Source organism: Cynoglossus semilaevis, chromosome 16 (genome assembly GCF_000523025.1).
Source record: "Cynoglossus semilaevis isolate Cse_v1.0 chromosome 16, Cse_v1.0, whole genome shotgun sequence".
In the NCBI taxonomy this organism is placed as follows: Eukaryota; Metazoa; Chordata; class Actinopteri; order Pleuronectiformes; family Cynoglossidae; genus Cynoglossus; species Cynoglossus semilaevis.
In genome coordinates, this window is record NC_024322.1 from 2,034,825 (window position 1) to 2,056,114 (window position 21,290).

At 38.9% G+C, this 21,290-nt stretch overlaps 1 protein-coding gene across 21 annotated transcripts in view; it reads right to left on the bottom strand.

Moving 5' to 3' along the window:
- The window catches only part of LOC103391611 (mitogen-activated protein kinase kinase kinase kinase 4), a 76,528-nt gene that overhangs the window by 38,716 nt on the left and 16,522 nt on the right, over positions 1-21,290 (bottom strand). For all 21 annotated transcript variants that reach the window (XM_025063931.1, XM_025063942.1, XM_025063940.1 and 18 more), the window contains exons 3-14: positions 12,482-12,538; positions 6,544-6,669; positions 5,086-5,196; positions 4,517-4,607; positions 4,242-4,372; positions 4,078-4,132; positions 3,830-3,908; positions 3,562-3,737; positions 3,126-3,198; positions 2,717-2,927; positions 607-768; positions 41-127 (exon numbers count right to left, since the gene is read on the bottom strand). In XM_025063931.1, coding sequence (XP_024919699.1) covers positions 41-127; positions 607-768; positions 2,717-2,927; positions 3,126-3,198; positions 3,562-3,737; positions 3,830-3,908; positions 4,078-4,132; positions 4,242-4,372; positions 4,517-4,607; positions 5,086-5,196; positions 6,544-6,669; positions 12,482-12,496 — 1,317 coding nt within the window. In that variant the 5' untranslated portion in view covers positions 12,497-12,538. The remainder of the gene's footprint in view (positions 1-40; positions 128-606; positions 769-2,716; positions 2,928-3,125; positions 3,199-3,561; positions 3,738-3,829; positions 3,909-4,077; positions 4,133-4,241; positions 4,373-4,516; positions 4,608-5,085; positions 5,197-6,543; positions 6,670-12,481; positions 12,539-21,290) is intronic.

Genomic DNA, 21,290 nt, shown 5'->3' on the forward strand with positions numbered 1-21,290 from the left:
GAAAATAGAAATGTGAAGTTTTCCAGAGTGCACCACTCACCAGCAGCATGGCCTGTTCATGAAGCAACTGCTGCTGCAGGATCTCCAGGTGTCTCTGCTCCTCCTCCAGCTGACGACGGATGTACTCCTGTCAATCAAACACAGAGATCGTTTGATTGACAGGAGGAGGACAAGAACACATAGTAATCCAGGTGTCCGGAGGTGGACAAGAACACATGATATCATCAAAGACAGAATGTAGAAACCAGGCAGAACTTCACTGTTCAACTGCTCTGTGGATTATTAACAATAATGATTTCTTTGCACTTAATTACTTGTACTCTTGCTTTTTTTTGAGCACCAAATTATTTTTTCGCATTTAGAGTAAAACGTTTTACACCGATAAAGTAAAGGATCGAAGGTCTTTTTCTAATACACTTTCTGTAGTAAAGGATTGAAGGTCTTTTTCTAATACACTTTCTGTGCTGTTTAAAAGTCAAAAAAGAAACTGGAAATCCAACATTAATGCATTGCTGTACTTTCTAATGAAGTGATGTTCAACAAAAAAAAAAACAAACAAGGCAAACGATGCTAACGGTAGCAACAACAATTCCCTTCCATTCATACCTGTTCACGATCAGCTCTCCTCTTCTCCTCCTCGGCCCTCCTTCTTTCCTCCTCCTCTTTTCGACGGCGCTCCAGCTCCTCGATGCGCCGCTTCTCTTCCTGCTCGCGCCGGCGCTGCTCGCGCTCCTGCTGCCTCCTCATCTCACGCTCGCGACGTTGTTGCTGCAGAAAAATAATGGTACTTAATTAATCAGGCACAGTCTGTAGAACTATTATTGGAGAATGTCTGACTCAGTTGGTTGCGGCAGAGTATTTCAGATAAATATAAACAAAGCACTATTTTTGTTACTAAGTTTGATTTTGTTTCAAATAAAGCAGTTTTACTCAGTAGGAATTTTTAAGACATAAAATCTACAATTTACATGAAAAAAAAAAAAGCCACGAGCCTCCAGGTGAACCACACCCCTGTCAAGAACAAGCCCTAACACATGTGATACCATCACCTACAGCATGGGAGGTGCAGTAACATGTGACACAGCAGAGCCCGAAGACAGACATTTGATGATGGGATTTATTACTGATCATAATCTCAAATGTTACACTGACGCTGGTCGGAGTAATCCAAGAAGTTCACACTTGTCTCTTAAGATGTTCAAAAGGGAATAAATCAAACCAGAGCTGAAAATTAAAAAATACCTGAAAATAGTCGAGTGATTTATTTTTTTTAATATATATATATATATATATATACATGCATATACATACATATACACATACATATACATATATATACACATACACATATATATGTATATATATACACATATATACATACATATATATGTATATATACACATACATACGCCATTAGAACCGGGGTACTTTTACATTTAGAGAGGTATCTATAATTTCACTCAAGTTCGTGGCTAGCTAAGACGATAGTGATTTAATGGGAGTAAGACCTAAGTCTACCACACCGTGGTCCATCACATGCTGCTGTGAGCAGCCACATGCAGACATCATTTTCTTTGTCAGCGTGTGATGATGGAACTGAGCCGTAGAAGCTGCAGGACATAAAGGCGTCGGGTTTGCATTTGTCAACCGCAGCAGGTGATTCTTTAGAACAGGAGAGCACATGTGCTCTGGTATTTCTGATGTGACCTGAGTTTAACTGCAGCTCCTACTGTCTGACTCATGCAGCACAAGCACTGTCATGAATCCATATAAGAGCCTCCAGCTAAGAGTGCGGTGGGAAAACGCAGGCTTGAAAAATATCTAAAACTACTTTTGAAGGTCGATGGGTTCTTGTTATTCCGGGCTGTAATAAATGTAAACATCTGTCTGAGCACAGTTTTAATGAGCCTCAAACAGAGACGGACAGCCTGCCGGATTAAGGTTTGAATTATGATGTTGAAGTAGGTGAGAACTTGGATATTTGAAAGTCTGTTCTGTAGAATGTTTTGACTTGATTCAACATGTCTAAAAGAGTATAATATATTTTTACAGAGGATTGGTCATGTTGATTGACTTTAATATTAAATTCAAATATTTCTACACAAAATAAACATCAATTTCACTGCAATCCAACCAGGCGCACATTTTTTTCTGATGTGTCACGGTGAACCTTTCAAGGGCTGTAATTGGCCCCTAGGTGCAGTATAACTACATTTAACTCAAATTAAATTAAATTCATTAAATCGGTAACCTTTCAGGTTAATGCCATTGGGTCCTTTCAACTGAACATGGTAACTGTTAGCAAGTGGAGGGAACGTCTATTGCACAGCCAAACACACACCAAGACAACAGTGTCATCAACATATATGGAAATAACATAATCGCAAGTCATCATTAGAGGTTTCAATTTGAAACAAAAGCCAAGGACCCTCACTTCCTGTGCTTTTCCAGTTCTGTAATTTAAAGTTTTTACTGATTTCATTCTAGTCATTTCGAGACATCTATATAATGGTTTGACTTTAACTGAATTAACTGATATATTAACTTCCTGACAATTAAGTTAATTAATAATTACTACTTTATGACAGTCTTACATACTGTCAATCTCGTAACACATTTGCCCAAGTTATATTTAAGAAAAAAAAAAAAAATCAATCTTAACACATGCCTTAGCCAATTATTCTCTAAGGCTAACGAATATTGACGGGGAACTTACTTCCTCCAACCGTCGCCTCTGCTCCTTCTGCTGCTCAATGCGTTTCTGCCTCTCAGCCAGTAGCTGGCGCTTGTACTCCTCCTGCTCGCGCAGCTGCTGCTCCTGGAGGAGCTGCTGCCGCCGCAGAGCCTCTGAGCGCTCCTTGTTCTCCTGCTGCAGGCGGATAAAGTCGCGCCGCAACGTGGACTCACCGGGTACGTTGACGATAGAGCTGCGAGCGGGATCGACAACAGGAGTTACCAATGATGGAAGATTCTCCGCAGATTCGGCAACAAATAAATACTGGACCAATTGGTTTGTCGGACATGTGTATTGCTTAGCTGGAGGCTTTAATGTAAAAATAATGGACATTTATTGTGCAATCTATATAACAACAATCTTGAACAATGAGTGGAATTTATTCCCCTACCTTGGTTCGCCTTCTTGTTCAGATGCCTCTTCCTCCTCTTCTTCACTTCCACTGTATTCATATTCCGTCTCGTCTGTTGAAAAAAATAAAATTATAATTATTATTAATAATACTTAAAATAATAATTGACTCCCTTATTCGTCCCACGAAGGGGAAATTCACAGTGCGAGTCTTTGCAAAAAAAAAAGACACAGGCTGCCACATGGGAGGCACCGCTCAGGATAAGTAGGTCCTCTGGGAATCAAACCCAGGACTCGCTTTGCAAGGTAGACATGCTAATCATTAAACTATGGAACCACAAAAAACTTAAAATGGACATATACCCTGCACACAGTCATCAAACACGTCGTGGTGTGTTAGAATTGAATAATATTAACATATATAAACAAATATAAACAGAACCACCGTCCAACGGCGATGGTTGCATCAGACTCACCCTTCTCGCCCCTCTTTTTCTTGGTCCGGTCGATGTGGTCTTTGAGCTGAATGCGGACCTGCCTCTCATTGGGCTGGTCCCGGATGAAAGGGTGTTTGAGCAGCTGCTCAGTGGGAGGACGTTGGGTGTAGTTCTTCACCAGGCAGCCCTCGATGAAGCTGAAGAACTTCTTCGACCTGATCAGGTTCAGGAAATGTTAAAATACGTTTTTGGGTCTGTTCGCACTACGAATAGGTGTTACACAACGGGTTTCAGATGCCTCACTCACCATTTTTTGGACTTGAGTCGAGGAGGAGGATTTCTAGGGATGAGAAAGAGTGCTCTCATTGGATGCATGTCACAAAGAGCTGAAAGAACAAAAAGCAGGTGATGATCAGTGGAAGTGAAAACACTCGGCATCAATGGGGATTAAATCCTAATAACAATGCATTCCTAATAGGTTTATCCAGTTATTGTAACAGTCACACTCTGTAATGTAATGATACACCCATAAAAATCCGAATATATGAAACATACGTGGAGCTCCTTCGGCCATCTCTATGGCAGTGATTCCACAGGACCACAGGTCACTCTGAAGAACAGGAAGAAGAAGAGGAGCTGAGTTGGTTTTAACAAGCAGATGGTGTTCAGTCATCGTCCTTTACTCCACTGAAACAGCACGTGGGACTGTGTATTCTCACCCTGTAGTCATAGGTAGCGTCGGGGTTTTCATCGCAAGCAATGACCTCTGGAGCCATCCAGTAGGGCGTCCCGATAAAGGTGTTCCTCCGACCCACTGTCCTGTCCAGCTGTGCACTTACACCAAAGTCCACTGTGAGGATAAAAGGGGGGAAAAAGAATTGTAGGGATTGTACAGTTCATGATCACTGATTTAGAGATTGCGAGATACATTTGAACTTTTAAACTACATTAAAGACAGGGTCTGAAAAAGACCTCAAACTGAACACATTCATACCTAGTTTGACTTCAGCGTTTTCAGTCAGTAGCACGTTTTGTCCCTTAATGTCTCGATGGATTACGTGATGGGCATGAAGGTGAGCTAATCCCTGTAGAAATACAAGAAAAGGTACATTTTCATCGGGAAGGAACCAAATAAATACACAAATAAATCAAGGTTTAATACAAGAAAGAAAAGGTACATTTTCATCGGGGAGGAACCAAAAAAACACAAATAAATACACAAATAAATCAAGGTTAGTTCTTTTAAAAAAAATGTTTTTCAATTTTCAAATGTTCAATATTAGTTTTGTTAGCATTAGTTTTGTTAGCTGCGTGTTTTTCTAGGAATTCTAGAAAGGAAAACTATTCCATACATTTTAATAAATATATCTATCTGTGATTGACAACAAAGTCCAAACCACACCAAACCTCAATTTTTAAAAATAAATAAAAATAAATTAATTAAAAAAACATACCCTGAGGATCTCTCTGGAGAACATTTTAATAAATAAATCTATCTGTGATTGACCAAGTCCAAAACCACACCTCAATTTTTTAAAATAAATTTAAAAAACCAAAACATACCCTGAGGATCTCTCTGGAGATGTAGGCAATCCAATCTTCCTTTAGTGTGTTGCCTTTGGTGTTTTTTACCAGATCTGTGATGGATCCAGCTCCACAAAACTCCATAACCAACTGCAAGAGAGAGTGAAGAGAGTACACTTAAAAAACAAACAAAAAAAAAGCACTTTTATTTTTTTTCAAATGTTTCTTTTTCCTATTTTCTGAGCCACCAGATCAGATCTGACAGCAGATTTGCGGCAGCAGTGAGCATCAGACGCACATTCAGAGTATCTGGTGACATAGGTGGAGGTCGTCTGAGGCCAGAAGGAAAAAAAAAAGAAAAAGAAAACATCCCTTCCAACGAGTTTACTCTGTGCAGTCACTGGAAAAAGACAGCAAAAGAACTAAAGGGAGAAATGATCCCCAGAAATGTGTTTTTTTACAGCTAATAAACAATATAATGCATAGAAGTGTAAAATATAATGTATATCCAGTATGATGATTGAGTCCAACTTAGTGATTTGTAATATGTTAGAAATCTTTACAAAAAAAGAAGTTCATTGTACATATACAGATACATTAACACAAAACTAAATTTGAACCATCAACCTAATCCTGGGAGGCATTGATCACTTGCTGAAATGCCTGAAAAGCAAGAAGCGCTGATAGTAGTCCTGATCCTCTTACCCGAAGGCCATGGGATCCAGCTACGTCAAGTGTTATTTGAATATGAATGCTGGTCTCTGGTATAACAAGGACTGGGACTGGACACTGTTTGGCATTCTTACTACTACAACTCTTGAGGAATTGCTGATTGTATATTCATTATTATACAGAAAAAGCCCCAACAAGTTTGGCGCTTGTCCTGATTCCCGACTTCCATATCGGAACAGAGGCATTCTTCGTCTTTAATCTGATTTGGACATTCCATTTGATAAAACTCTTATATTATGCACTAGGGACGGTTCGATACAACAATTTCATGTCCAATACTGATACTGAAACTTATCTGCTGATACCCATATCAATCCATTACCTATTCAATGTTCAGTCCAGAAATTATAACCAATGTCAGACACATACAGATCCCAAGTATCGGAACAAGCCATACGTCTATCCGTTCATGCGCTAGGTGAATCAGTGCTATAGTCATCTCGGATTAATTTGGATGCGGAGGAGAAGTGAGTCCTTCCCAAATGGCTGAACTTCTCACCCTATCTCCAAGGGAGAGCCCAGACACCCTGCGGAGAAGACTAATTTTTGCTGCTTGTAAATTTTGTATGTTGCCTGGCATGGTTGCCAATACTGCATCATCATGCCTGTCTATTTCCCGCTCTATTCTTCCTTCCCTCGTCGTGATATTCATTATTGATAAAACCAAATATTAGATGTAAAATACCTTTTTTCAGTGGCTGGAGAAAATCTTCGCTCCAAATATATAAAAAAACCTGTAAATAATAGACAGAAATCGAGTCTTACCCATAGTTGATCATCATGACCTGGTGGACTTTTCTTGATGAAGGCTCCGTAGTAGGTGGCAATGTTTCGGTGATGGGAGTATTTCTTAAGCATGTTGATTTCTAGCTTAATTTCTTCCTCTTCATCCTGTAAGAAAGGATCAGGGAGAGAGTCATCAGAGACATACAGAGTGATCTGCTGTACAAACAAAGCTCCGATTCCACTGAGGTATCAACATCTGGAAGTCGATGGAAGAATAAAGAGGTTCATTTATCACAGTGAAACAGCCTGTCTATTGGTAGAGAAAGTCCAACTGTTTAAATACTTTCCAGAGGCAGAGCTCAGCAGAGCTGTGCAGGCTGGTGAGAACATACGAGATGGCGGAACATATTTTTTCATTTGCATCTGATGTTTGCATGGTTTCAATTTTTAAAACGATAGTCATAAAATTAAGCTACGGTTCGCTGTCGGATTGTACGCGACAGATTCCCGTTTACATGAAGTTCAGCAGAGTTCAGAAGGAAGAGTAACAGGGTCAGCTGGTCAGGCAGCCAGTCTTTGAATTTGCCATGAGTCCCCGACAGCCAGCAAGTCAGTTAGAGCCGCAGCAAGACAACTGGTCATTTAGCCCGGCAGCGTGCCATCCAATCAGAGAAGACACCAGTAAACCAGAGAGTGGGGCCTACGACTTCTGGTAATCCACTCAACTGCAGTGGGCCAACACTGAGTCAAAGAGTTTTCCAATGTTTGACAGTGAAAAGGAGTCAGCTGACCTGTCAGTCAACCAGTCACATGGTCAGTCAAGAAATATAAACAGTGTTTCTGTGAGACATGGAGACCTTCTGTGGATTTGACAGAACAACCCATCAGCCACAAACTGCCCGTCAAGCGAACATTTTTGGAACATGTCACTGTAATTACAGATACCGTGGTCTGACCGTAGGAGGGAGTATTACAGCAGGAACATTATAACGCATTAACTATCACGAGACATGAGTTACGGTTCAAAAATAACAGTCTAAAGACGACAAGAAGAGGAGACTCCTGTGCAAATGACAGAACATAAAAATGACCACCAAGAATGACCATCAGAAGAAATGACATGTCTGCATCCTGGAACTTCTAACCACCGTTTACTGGATCAGCCAGTACAGCTGGCAGTTTTCTTCTAATGTAGGAATATCTGCTAAAACATGGACAAAAAGAGGATTTTTTTTTTTAAATGCTCAAGATTTTACAGAAACCAGAATGAGAGTTGAAGAGTTCAACAGAGCCTGAAATTTACTGGACAAATACATCATAGAAGCATCTCAAAAGCAGAGCTTTGTATTAGTGCTAAATATTTTCGTGCAAAATTCGACTAGACTTTGACAATTTGATGGTTTTTTGGAAAAGGGTTAAACCTTACATAGCGACATCACCTCATTCTTTCTAGACGTTTTTTGCCTAAATGTTCCAGTTAGCTGTTTAGGAAACGTATTCTCCTAAACCCTCTGGTCTTCGCACCATTCATTTCCATTGCTGTTTTCTTAAAATGACTTCACACACACAGAGCATAATAAAGTATCCCATCATTATCGCACCTTTCTCTTTTTTCCTTGTCCTTCAATCTTTCTGTCTGTGTCTCTGTCTCACTTTCCCCGGACTATAAACTCATAGTCATAGTCATTCAAAACAAGGCGTCCCGGAGCTACTAATTATCATTCCTGGGCACGAAAAAGTGGGGAGACTCAGTGGCGGCCATATTGCTGCTCTACTATTGCTGTACACAATGTAAGCTGAGTGAAAGCACCACCGCAAATTGGAAGCATAAAGGACAAAAATGAAAATAGAGTGTTGGGTGGAGAGTGGTGATGGTCAAGAAAGGTTGCTGTGTAGCTAACAGACAAAGCTTTCAACAACATCCATATTTTTTGATCTATTAAGTAATAAAAAAAGGGAGAAAAATGGTGCATTTTCAGTTTTTGCACAGAAGACTTTTATCACCAAGAATACATGGCCAAAACAGGATGTTGTGATGTCTGCCTTTTTTTTTTTTTGGTGATAGTACTAAAGGGTGGAAACACTGTTTGAACCAAATATTAACAAGCAGATAAAAAAGAGAAATCCCGAAATCCCTCTGCACCTCAGTTTACTTTTCCTAAGAGAAAAACATATTTTTATTTACTCTCCTTATCTGGGTTTTCTCACAAGTACAAGGTCTTACACACTCGCAAATTTCCCTTACGTTGGAGGCCGTGCACTGGTTTGACTACTAAAAAAAAAAAACATTCAGCCATCAGTCTCCATCATTTGGTTCATAAAAAGCTGAATAATAAGGAGAATAACAATCACTTTGTCTAAAAAATACTCACATCTTTAAACACTTTCATTCAGAAGTTGATGACAATTGGTCAACTGGTTTGATAAAATATTAGTCTTTGACAAGTTGACCAATGGTTGTAGCAGAATAACATCTAATAAAATCCCACAGTGACACACAATAACCAGTGCCCAACCAGAAATGCTCACATCACTGACGCAGGACTACGGAGCAGGGGCTACAATATCCATCCATCCATCCATTATCTACAGTACCAAGTGTTCCTGTTGCAGGAAATGTGCATGTTTATGGGGCTGTAGGAGGAAACCGGGGCACCCAGAGAAAACCCACGCACACGTGGAGAACATAAAAACACACAGAAAAGGTCCACCAGGGATTGACCCATTGAACTAATGATCTTGTTGTTGTGAAGACAACTCTAACAGCATCAGGGTTCGACATTAATGCTGCACAATAATGATACTGTTTTGAGATGTACTGTTTGCAACAGTCATTTTTATTACTATCCCCAACAGGCAAATGAGTCTGAATATTTAGGAGAGTTTAACTTATACTATATTTATTTACTTATTTGATTTATATATCTATTTGAATTTGTATTGGTACAAATTGGTACCAACAAGTAAACCGAGTAAATAAAACCATTCAAAATTTCTGTAGTAAATGTAGTGAATACTTGTATACAACTATGTATTTTCTAATGTATTTCTCTTCTTGTTGTTGTAGTGGATATTTAAATTTGAGTAATACTTCCAAAAGAAAGGCCTTCCCCCTGCTGTAAAAAAAGCCAGAACCTTTGAAGCAAAGTTTTGTTGGCACTTTACAGAAAAGCATTTACATTTTTAAATATAAAATTATTTTTGTATATTTTTATTTTCAAGTAAAACTTGGAATGTTCACCTACTTAAACAGCCAGATATATTAGATTATTTATGAAACTTTAAATTTTAATATTTTCCAGTGTTGTTCGTTGTATTAGATTATTTAAAGGTAGTACTATGAAACTTATTTTAATATTTTCCAGTGTTGTTCGTTGTGATTCATCAAATAGATCCTCATTTGATCTATTCATTTTTAACAGTGTAATCCCATTGGCAAACGGAAATGTGATCAAGTTCAAAGGTCACAGTACCTGCAGCTGTACATTCCTATCATATCATGTAGCACTAATCTACACACGGGCTCTTCGGGAGTCTAAGTGAAGCATAAAAAAGCACAATAATGAAAATTAAAATAAAAAGATTGATATCTTCGTGTTGTCATCTAACGATGACACTAATGAAAACATGTGATTATAATAAACCACCTGAACATTCAGCCAAATTACAGCTAAGTGTCCACTGGCTGTTTGTCTCACATGTCTCACACTCTCCTGATCTGGATTTTGAAAGGGAAGTGGAATGTGGGTCAAAGCCTGTGTACATACCCATGCCCCGCACGCACACAGCGAGTGTGCAACTTCCTCCTTTTAACCACCGTCGCTGGCAAACAGCCAGACAAACTGAGTCTATTGTTTATTTAAGCGAAAATATAAACAGCGAAGAAAAAAAGATTAACCATGGGGTCTTGAAACGTTCCTGCACAAGTATTTCCCAGTGATTCAGAGACAATAAATCTATAAACAAAGCCACTCACAGGTTCCTGATATTTGCTCATGTTAGGTTGGATGTGTAGACTCATGCTGCCAAATAGATGAACTCCCTATTTGCTAGTTTTGCTAGTTATTTTTTACGAGAAACTGTAATTTTTATTCTAATGAGGAATTATATATATATGTATTTATATATACACACATTACACATATATATACATATATGTATATATATATGTATATATATTCCAAAATACTGATGGGATTATTGTGAAATGATGAATATATGGGTTATTCTGTAAGGTTATCCTGTATACTGTATTTTCTACCATTTTTAAAACACACCTCAGATATTTAAAGAGTAATAATTACACATTGAAGGCGTCTGTCTGTATGGTGTGAATGTGTTTTCCATAGCATTGGTAAAAAAAAACAAAACAAAAGAAGTTTTATAAACTTCTCCAGCTTTGCCTCAAATGAGCTCCAAAGCAGGAAGTTGATTCTTGTGACTAATCAATATCAAATACCCGGAGGCCACAATCTTCTCTAATACTCAACCAAGTGAGTCATCATCTTGACAAACGCCACGTTTCCACCACACACTTCCTTCCCTTCTTTTGTCCACATGGATGATTTCACAGACTCTGTAGAACTTAGAAGAGCATGGAGGTAAAAATCTGATCAACACCCTGATTATTGATCTGAATAAACTGAGCACAAGGCAACAATCGACGGTTTATTTGAACTCTAGATTTTAAAGAAATAACCCACTGAATGAATCCTGATTAAATACACCATAAAAGTGGAAGCATTCGTGGGGAATTTTTCCATTTACAAAATCTAAACAGATTCTTGTCCTTGTAGAGACAGTCCTATCCCCTGCAGCAGTTAAACCCGAAACATTATGTGACAGCTTTGGTGGAACTCTTTATGGTGTCTCGGCAGGAAATACTCGGCTGAACTCAAATATGTGCTTGTGAATTCTTGGGTATCATTTAGTTGTTCATTCGGTGATGGCAAAACAAAAGGCAGAGGGTGGAAAAGAAAGGAGTGATTAGCAATGTAGAGAGGTGGTTTTCATTGTGTAAGCACCGGGAGATTTTTTATACAGGCTCCAATTACACAGGCAGAAACTGCCCTATGGGTCGTGACTAAACTCTGCAGAAACTCTGGCGAGTGATCATCGAGGCTGAACGCACACACGGACGTGCTAGTTCTCAATCTGTAGGCCAAATGGTCTGAGCTGCTCTCAGGAAACTGAAGCATTTGCTTAACTTTAAACAAAATTCAGCAAAAACACAGTACACAAAATGTCAGAAAAAAAGTTCTATACACTTGAATATTTGGTTCTGACCTATTCTGTCAGCTGTAGTGTTGATGTCTAGGGTCACACTTTGTATCAGTTGTGGTCAATGAATCCTTCATTAGTTCTACACACTCGACTCTAGCTATAAAGTCAGATCAACGGTTTTTACATCAGGTGCAAAGTGAAACGCTAGCTAGCTAGCTATAAAGTCAGATCAAGGGTTTTTACATCAGGTGCAAAGTGAAACAAATGTGATTCATTCAACCAATAAAAGCCTTGCCTTTGAGGCCCAGGATACTTGACTCTTCACAAATGGAAAAACTTCAGTCTCTGCTTGTTCAATAACAACATCGAATCCAAAGTAAACTAAAAACCGGGATCAAATGACAGCTCCAATATGTGAAGCTACAACATTGTTATTTGACTCCGGTCTCATCCCAAAGGTGTAGGAGTTTTCTTTATGGTTTTTTTTTGTTTGTTTTTTTTTAAGCTTAAACAAAGATTACATTTCAGTGTTAAACCCATGTTAAAGTACACATGAGACTGTCCTCATTTGGGGCTTTAGATAAAGACAGTTCCATGAGCATAACATTTTGCTGTTAGCAAGTGAGCAAGAAGACCTTGTAGAACACCGGTTGGGTAGTATTAATGTACGTATAACTAGTACCCATCATTGATCAGTGTGCCCTAGTTAACAAGAATATAAAATGCAGGAAAACAGAGATTTGTATTTACTGACCTCAGTGACGTCCATGACCTTAATGGCCGCCAGCTGTCCAGTCTTGACATGTCGACCCTGGAGAGAAACAGAGAAGAGAGCGCCTTATTAAAAAAAAAAAACAATAAAAATTAAAGTAAGTCAGTAAACAGACAACACGACATCTGCTTCACAAAGTCTTACAGTGTTCTGTCACACATTTAAACAGTTTCAGTCGTGGATTATTATGCTTGCGGTCATTTTATAATTTCCAATATGTTTTCATCTGAATACTGGTCTATCCCTCACCGTCTACTATTTAAAACTAAGTGTACAATCAGTGTAAAAAAAAAAAATCAGCTCTGTTCGCCCTGTAGCAGCTCTATTGTCATCATTACAGGGTGTGTTTTTTGTCGTACGCATTCAGAAAACAACAGCAACAACAGCGCTCTGCATCTGTTTGCACTGTTTATCGCCCAGTGTCTGTGTCTGTAAGTGTTTGTGTGTCTAGGAGTGTGTGTCACATGATCGGGTTTCCTTTGTGTGCTGCAGGACTGCGACACCTGAGCCATCGCTCCCTGAACCAGACGTCGCTATGCAGCGGTTGAGTGATGAAGGCTTAGCCCAATTTGGTTTAGCCACAGGGGACGGTTGTGTGTGTGTGTATGCATGTATATATGTGTGTGGTATGTGTGAGAGAGAGAATTACTGAGTGAGTGTGTGTGTGCAGGTGGTGAAATCAAAGAGAACAAGGATGATTGAGACTATAATGATGACAAGGAACCAAAATCCATTTTTTTCCCCTGTGAGAAATGAGAAACTGAAAATGTTATGGCTTTGTTTTCTAAAGTACCGCTGTACTGGGAAAGGACAGGTTTTTTCCATTGTACTGTAGTGTTGTTCGGTAAATCAAGGTTGCAAATTATCTTGTCAAAAAATCAGAGAGCCCTAATGCTTCACAAAAACTCAGCTGAGCTTTAAAATGGTCTGCAGGTTGGTCATCGTCAAGGTAGGTTTCCCCAAAATCCCTCCAAAATCAGCCTGAGCAGACACGAGGTAGGTTTTTGTGGCATTATGTTGTTCACAGTTCAAAGCTCCCTCCAAAATCAGCCTGAGCAGACACAGACTTTTAACAAGAAAATCACTCTTTCACCCTTATATGGGATAATGGTGTCCATATCACCCCTCCACTCTTCAAACTGTTCTCATACAAAGGACAGGAGGCCCCCAAACTTACTGACAGTAAGGGCAGAAAAAAAAAATCTAATCTCTCTCCTTTTTACAAACACTAACAACTCATCTTTATAATTCCTCAAGTATCTTACTTACTGAAGTAAGATCATTAATAGTACACAGATAGTCCTGACAGCTGTAGAAAGCCATTTGGACTGATGCGTCCTTCAGCCTTTCTCATTCTAATGGGAGGCCCTTCAGCTTCCACTGTGATTATCAAAACAATGCCATCGTCTAAGTCTTGAAGGTTCCTCCGACTGCGTGTGTTTTCGTCTGGTTTTCCGCTATGTGGGAAAGGTGACCTCAGAACTCAGACTGTAACAATTACAGAAACCCCCAACGCCACCCCCTGGCCCCCCGCCGGCCAACTCAGACACTCACACAATGGTTAAAAGTGACATCATCCTTTCTGGCTCCTTTGTTCGAAAATACACACACACAGACATAGACACACACCTGGCTCAAAATGGACAGATATAAGAACATGTGAGGGGGAGACTTTATTAGTCTCTTGCTAAAGGAGCCATTAGTGATCTGCTACCAAGGATTTCACCTCTTTAGATACGGTGCCTGGTACTAGTACTGCATTACGCCTGCATTGAAAAACACAGGTGACCAAATAATACCATGAAAGCAGAATATAATACAAAAAAATACATTTGTAACGAGAGGTAAGAGCTCACCAACAACGGCTCCAAACTGTTACAAATAATTTGTCTGTGAAACTGTTGCTTGTAAAACAGTCTAAATGTTATTTCCACTTGTTAAAAAAAAGATAAAGTCAGTGACTCATTTCACATTATAAAACAGGTTGAACGGAGCAAAAAAAGATATATTTGGACCCATGGTTGGCTGTTCAAAGTAAAGTAACTCCAAAGCCATTTCTATAAAATAATACAAAGTGAGAACATTGTCCTCTAGCAGAGGGGCCACAGGTGCAACATGTTGAGCCGTCTCCAGGAGGATATTTAATATCAGTGCCAGTTCTCAGAAAATAAGTTCAAAAACGACAACAACCTTTGTTTTCTTTTTCTTTTCTCACTGTTAAATTAGAGTGCGTCTGCCTTTGTCGCGTTACGCACGCAACCTTATCCAACTGTGGCCCGCAGCCCGATTGCTGTTTTCTTTTTTCTTTTAAGATGTAAGATTTCACATGATGTGATCCTTATCAGCTGCACCCTTGTGTTGTTATTCATAGTATTAAAATATCATTATGTTGTTATTCATAGTATTAAAATATCATTCAACTGGAACGCTTTTAACTTCTCTCTTTAATCAAAGGTAAGTTCCTGATGTGCCTGATGTCTAAAGGATGAATCCTGATGAAATGTGGTTGAAAGATGGGGTTTGTATTAAGTGGTCTGTGGTTCAAATCTCTGATGGGTTGAGCAAGAAGCAAAACAATTGCCCTGCTCCAAGTGTCAACTACATATAGGAGTATTACTTTTTAGTTTTAATTATGGTACCATAAAAGTGGTCTAACTATTCGCCTAGCTTAAAAGCTGAACAATTACGACACTGCTCTATAGCTTTTCAGTCACGAATTTCAATGATTTGGTTATGGAACTACCATGAACATCCCAACGCTGACTTCCTACCCCATTCCGACATGACATAATCCTCCCGTCATCGGACTCTCCCATGACTGTCACCCTGCTGCTTTGGTCTGGTTCACACTTTTCAGCCTTTATGTTTTTCTGGAGGGCCGTAGAGGACGCAGACCATCTCGTGTTGGTTTCGGTGACGATGTTTGATGTCACGCGGTGTTCTGCTGTATTTGTTCAGGCCCCTTCAAGGCAACTTTTCATATGTACTGTAATAACGATCCGTGTCTGAAGTAACAGTCTCAGAGTCCGTGCGCTCTGGCTTGAACGCACGGAGAAAATTCATGCGTTCAAAACCATGCAGATTCATAAAAAAGTATCCAATTAAATCCTTAATAAATCCACACGCAAATACTGTATGTTAGGGTTACACATAAATATATATAATATATACATACATATATAAAAAATATATATATACATTTATATAAAAATATATAAAAAAATATACATTTATATAAAAAAAAATATAAATATATATAATATATATATATATATATATATATTAATGTTGAATATCTGCTAACTTCAATATCGTCCAAATAGTTAGATAAGGCATCTGATAATGTGCTCAATCGATACACAAATTCTATGTTTGAGTCCTGCACGTTCTACACCGTGGTAGGTAACTTGAGAGAGACAAGAACGGTCAGGTGGTTTTTTTGTCCAAATCCATTCTGATGGGTTGGTTTTTTGTCCATTTTTTAAAAATCTCATTACATTACAACTCCTAATAAGTCTTTGAAGGAAAAACAAAATCAGATAAAAGCTAGTAATTAAGGTGACTTTCATCAAGCCTCTGCTGACCCAAACTGAACCTTCAGAAAGGTTCAATCGTGGCGTGCTGACCTTTAAATCTTCCTAAGCTCTAATCACTCCTCACTCCAATCAGGAGTCATCCAGGGAGCAGATATCAGCCCTAATGACGTCGCTTAGCTCGGGTGAGTAGCACGTAACCCTGGGTTTCATGAGGCATTCCCCACTGTGATCTTTCAGCTGGCGAAATCTTTGACCTGAGACTTCAACACCATAAGGGAAGACAGAGGAATGGGGAGGAGGAAAAAAGTGGAGTACAACAGTCTGGATATGTCATTACCAAAGAAGAGCAGAGGAACTGGACTCAGCTTTTGAGCTACAAAAACCATCAGAATGTAAATGTAAAATCCATGTCCTGTTGTTCGTGTCCACCCACAAGATTCTTCTCATTAAAGTGAACCAAAATCTAGCTCTGTTTCAGCTGTTAAGGAAATGCACATGACAACAAACAACTAAGGTCAACAGCCACCATCGAACCTCATATTTCATACTCCTGGCTGCCCACTTCTTGTGCCAAAATTTCCCCAAAATAAATTCCGTGAAAGGACCTCTGTTTTCAATACAGTTTAAAGCTGCAGTCAAAAACAGAGGAAGTCAATTAGAACAGAAAGATAAAGATAAGAAGATGACGATGACAAGGCCTAAACTGAACATTTCCCCCATTTCTTTTTTTTAAATAAACATGGTTTGAGGCCTTAAACAGGAAATGACGTGGCATATATTTATAAAGGCTAAAACTGTATTTTGTCAAGGATGATTCTTAAGACGGACAATAAAGGATGTGATCCACAGATGCCTCACTGTCTTTCTCTCTCTCTGTGTATAAGAGCCAGAACAACTAAGATGAGGAAACTGAGAGACATCCTCTTTAAGGAAATGCCACGGGAATCAAGTCACTGTGGACACACACACACACACACACACACACACACACTGACCCACACGCAAAAGCCTAGTTAGTTATTCCTGCATATTTATATTGTGTCTCATCTGAAATACGTAACACACTTCTACATAGTTAGAAACAGAACCACACTGTGTTCAACCTAAATCAGGACACAGGTCTGCTCTCTCTCTCTCTCTCTCTCTCTCCTTCTCTCACTCTGTGTGTGTCAGTGAGGGAGAGAGCAAAAGAGAGAGAGAGAGAGGATTTTGAGGACAAGACCGTCTTTGTTGCACCTCTCTGGAACCTAGACAAGGAGCCAGGTGCAACTACGGGTAAACACATACAGATGCACACACTTTCAACACAAATGTCACTTTCACACATGCATTAAGACAGACGGACGCACAACCAGAGACACAGGAACATCACACTTCAATACACACACTTCCTTTTCTCTCAGCAAGCATTTCCTGTGGAAAAAAAAACAAAACAAAAAACTCAGAGCTAACGGAGCGTTCACTTTTACCAAATACCAACAAACTATCATTATCATTATCTGACACGACTTTTGAAGACCGTACAGTACGCCGCCTTTAAACCAAGCATAGTGGAATCAAGTCACAATCGGCTTGTCCTATAAGTCCTCAATAACACAACACAATTGGTTTAGGACAGAGTAAAGAACATGAACTCAGCGAAGACTGATCAAATGAGTTGGTTAGTGTGGAACTTTTGGTTTTGTTTCCGCTATAACCAGCTCTCTTTTTGAGTGTACCATGAAAACATGGCTCAGAGGCTGAGGAAGTTTGGTTACAGGACTGTTTACTCTTTGGCTGCACTGATTAAAAAAAAACAAACAAAAAAACTCACTATATATAATAAGTCAAAATCAATATACTAATATTAGTTTGTGATAGATCCAGCCATACTGCATGTTTTGATAAACTATTGTATGGGTTAGAAACAGAACAATTAGCGCTTTTTCAGTATTGTTTCCTATGACCGAGGCACACATACAACTCATCCAGAACACTGAGAAAATACAACCATCTATGTTCATAGAAATTCAAGTAGAGTAACATGAAGGTATTAATTCCAAGGTCACATGGGAAAACAAACTTATGGATCAATCTATGTAACATCAGAGCCTCTAACACTATATATTTTTCTGTAACTGGCTTTTAGCTGGCTTTGAACAACATGCAACTCTAAGTTTATTTGGCTTCCTTAAGCTTTCTTTAATTTTTATTTTAACTTTTACTTAAAGTAACACAATAGCCAACTTTGAACTCTTCTGAAACCTTTGCATGTGGACCAACATTTAGCCATAATTAGTCTTACTTTACCTACTAACTTTGAGTCTAAAATTTATCGTGTCAGTCTAACAAAGGAGTATTATAATTTCTGTATAATTTTTAGCTTTTTTTCCCCAGTATACATTTAATTGTATTTTGAACACCTGTAGGATTTCCTATTTTAGCTAAATGTCTGGCAAATTAGTGTTTTGCATTATCTTTACTGACAAAAATAAAAATAATTATTACAACATCCTGACACACATACAGCACTGTCTGGGAACCCGGCTGGACACGTTGCCCCCAGGTTTATTTATTCTACAGGGAAATTAAAACATTTAAAGAGTAAATTAAGATATTTTGCTCTGACCCAGATGGAGAGGGAGAGAGACAGAGAGAAAGAGAGAGAGAGATGGGGGGGGGTGTTGCATCGCTGCTGTAATTAGATCTAGTCGTAGTAAGGGGGCTACATTCTGGCCATGGTTGCAATTTTCCATAACGTAACAGGCTATCAGCCCATTTTTAGACACACGGGGAGGAATGACCGACAGTGATATGGATATCACTCATAACCAGACCGACAAATCACTGCATCAGGGGTTTTCCACAGCTGCAGGGGAGGCTAGAGAGAGAGAAGAAAAGGCTGAATCTGCCGAAAGATTAAGTCTGAATGCCCGTAACGACAGTTCTCCAAAAGATTAAGACCACAACAAAATGTAGTTAATAGTGATTCTGTTCTGGTGACGCAACACTTAAACCAAACTGACTGTACGGACTTTAAAAAAATATATATATATAAAAATATATACTATCAAAACACACTGAAAGTCATGTCCAATACATGCATTTAACATTTACGTAATATACATAGATATACTTTCCATTATAGTCGAAGGTTATATTTCTTTAGTGACTGCAATGTAGAGGACGATCTGGTTTATCTACTCTGTCTTCTCTGTTTCTGTCTTAGTCAGCCATAGGCCAGTGTTTGCTGAAGAATGTTGATGCCTACAGGCTGAACTCTTAGGCTAAAGAGTTGGAAAAACCGGTAACCTCGTTCAACTGTCGAAGGTTTTATTTCTACATTGGTTCGCTCCAGCAGGCTCTGTCTTATCGCTTGACTTTAGACCATCTAAAGACATTTCAAGAAGATGTTAGATTGACGGAAATAGTATAATCAATGTATTGATGGTACCGTTTTTACAGCGGATACCAATCCTGACAAACCCTAACTCTTTACCCAGGGTTTGGGTATGGCACTATGTGCCTGTTGAATGACCTGCAGAGCTGAGTTCAAACCAAAATAATCTGTGAAACATAAGCCAACTACACAATGAGCTCCAACAGACAATGTGATTGAAAGAATCCTTTAGTGTATATAGTGTATGCAATTAACATACCAGATAATGTGCTTGGGCCTTATATACATGTATACATCCTGTGTGTTCACTAAAGCAAACTGAAGTTAGACTTGGTGTACTGAACTTGAGCCGAGATGTAACAGAAGAAGCATAACATTGCTACAGAGTGGCATAGCTACATAGCAGCATAGTGGTTGCATTGTTGGCAGACCCTAAGAAGGCATCATCGTCTGTCTTTAGATGCCACGTCACAACAGACCATGTGTATCCCATCAAAAAAAAAAAAAAAAAAAACATGAAGTAAATGTTCCAAGTTGTTATGTCAGTAAACATACTGCATCTGTTGCATTCTATTTACCCGCCAGTAAATACAGTGATGACTATGGTCATAAACACATGAAAAGTCTTGGATTATTTAACGCCTATATCCAACAAGACATACATTTAGGGAGGCTTCTTTTGAGTGATTTAAGTTTTGATATCATCAGAAAGAGCACTTGTCTTAGATGCAAACCAAACTTCAACTCTCATAATGATTTGGCCATCTGATATAAGTACAGACTAGTGCCTAGGGAGATGGATACATGAGATAAATCCTTGGATTATTCAGGCGGAAGGAATAACAGAAAGTGGGAGATCTTCAAAGAGGGACAAAACCGTGCCAAGAGCCAAAGCAAACTACTGCTGCCGTTCCTCCTGCTATGTCATTTAAAGCCTGGACGTAGAATATGTTTACCTTTGCAGCCTCCCTGTAGCCTGATGCTTTTAGTCATTCTATAACCTTGATTTTTTTTTTTTTTTTTCATGCAGACAGGAAGCAAGTCCCTGATGATATGGTGACTTCCTTTCACTGAGGTTCATCTCCTTGGGATGTCTTGGTAGCAGCCTCCCTTTTCAGTAATAATGGTCCAAGGCAATATACAAACCACTGGAACTTTCAACACTGGCATTTTAATCACTTTTTCAAAGGCCTGTGAGAGTAATGAGGAGGTTCTTCAGGGGGGGACGACTTGTGAAGGCTCTGGTAAATATAGGGCTCTGCCATGGTGAGGAGAGAAATCTGAAGGAGGTTTCACATTCACAGCAGCCCATAATAAAAGACAGAGGCTCTTTTTTCAGAGAAGGGAAGGGTGAGGCACACTTAATTAAGACGGCGATGCTTTGACCACCAGTGAAAACACATGGTCTGAAAAAAGAAAACTGGTACAACTAGAAGAACTAGGGTAAACGATAAGAGTCCGAGAAATTATTAAAAGGAAATGGAAAGGGTTTTAGTTACAGATGTTAATTTATTCCGAGAATTACAGTTTCTGCTTCTTTTGACTTTTTTTGCTTTACTGAGTAAATTGTTTTATATTTAGCTTTGTAATTTGCCACTCCAATAGGATAGCTTGGCTTAATTAGACAAAGACTTTCGCTAAGGAAAAACTCATAACTTTGGGATGTTCTATAGAGATGCACTTTTAAAGTTGAAATGCATATATGACAAATATATATTTAGATAAATATAATTTAGGATACCAAAGCTTTGGGGTACTAGAATGCTGAGATCCTCTATGATGGCATAAAAGCACCATATATCAACTTCTTCACCTTAAACCCTGCATGACCTCTGACTCTCGACACAAACATTTTTAATTAAGTAGTATCACTTAC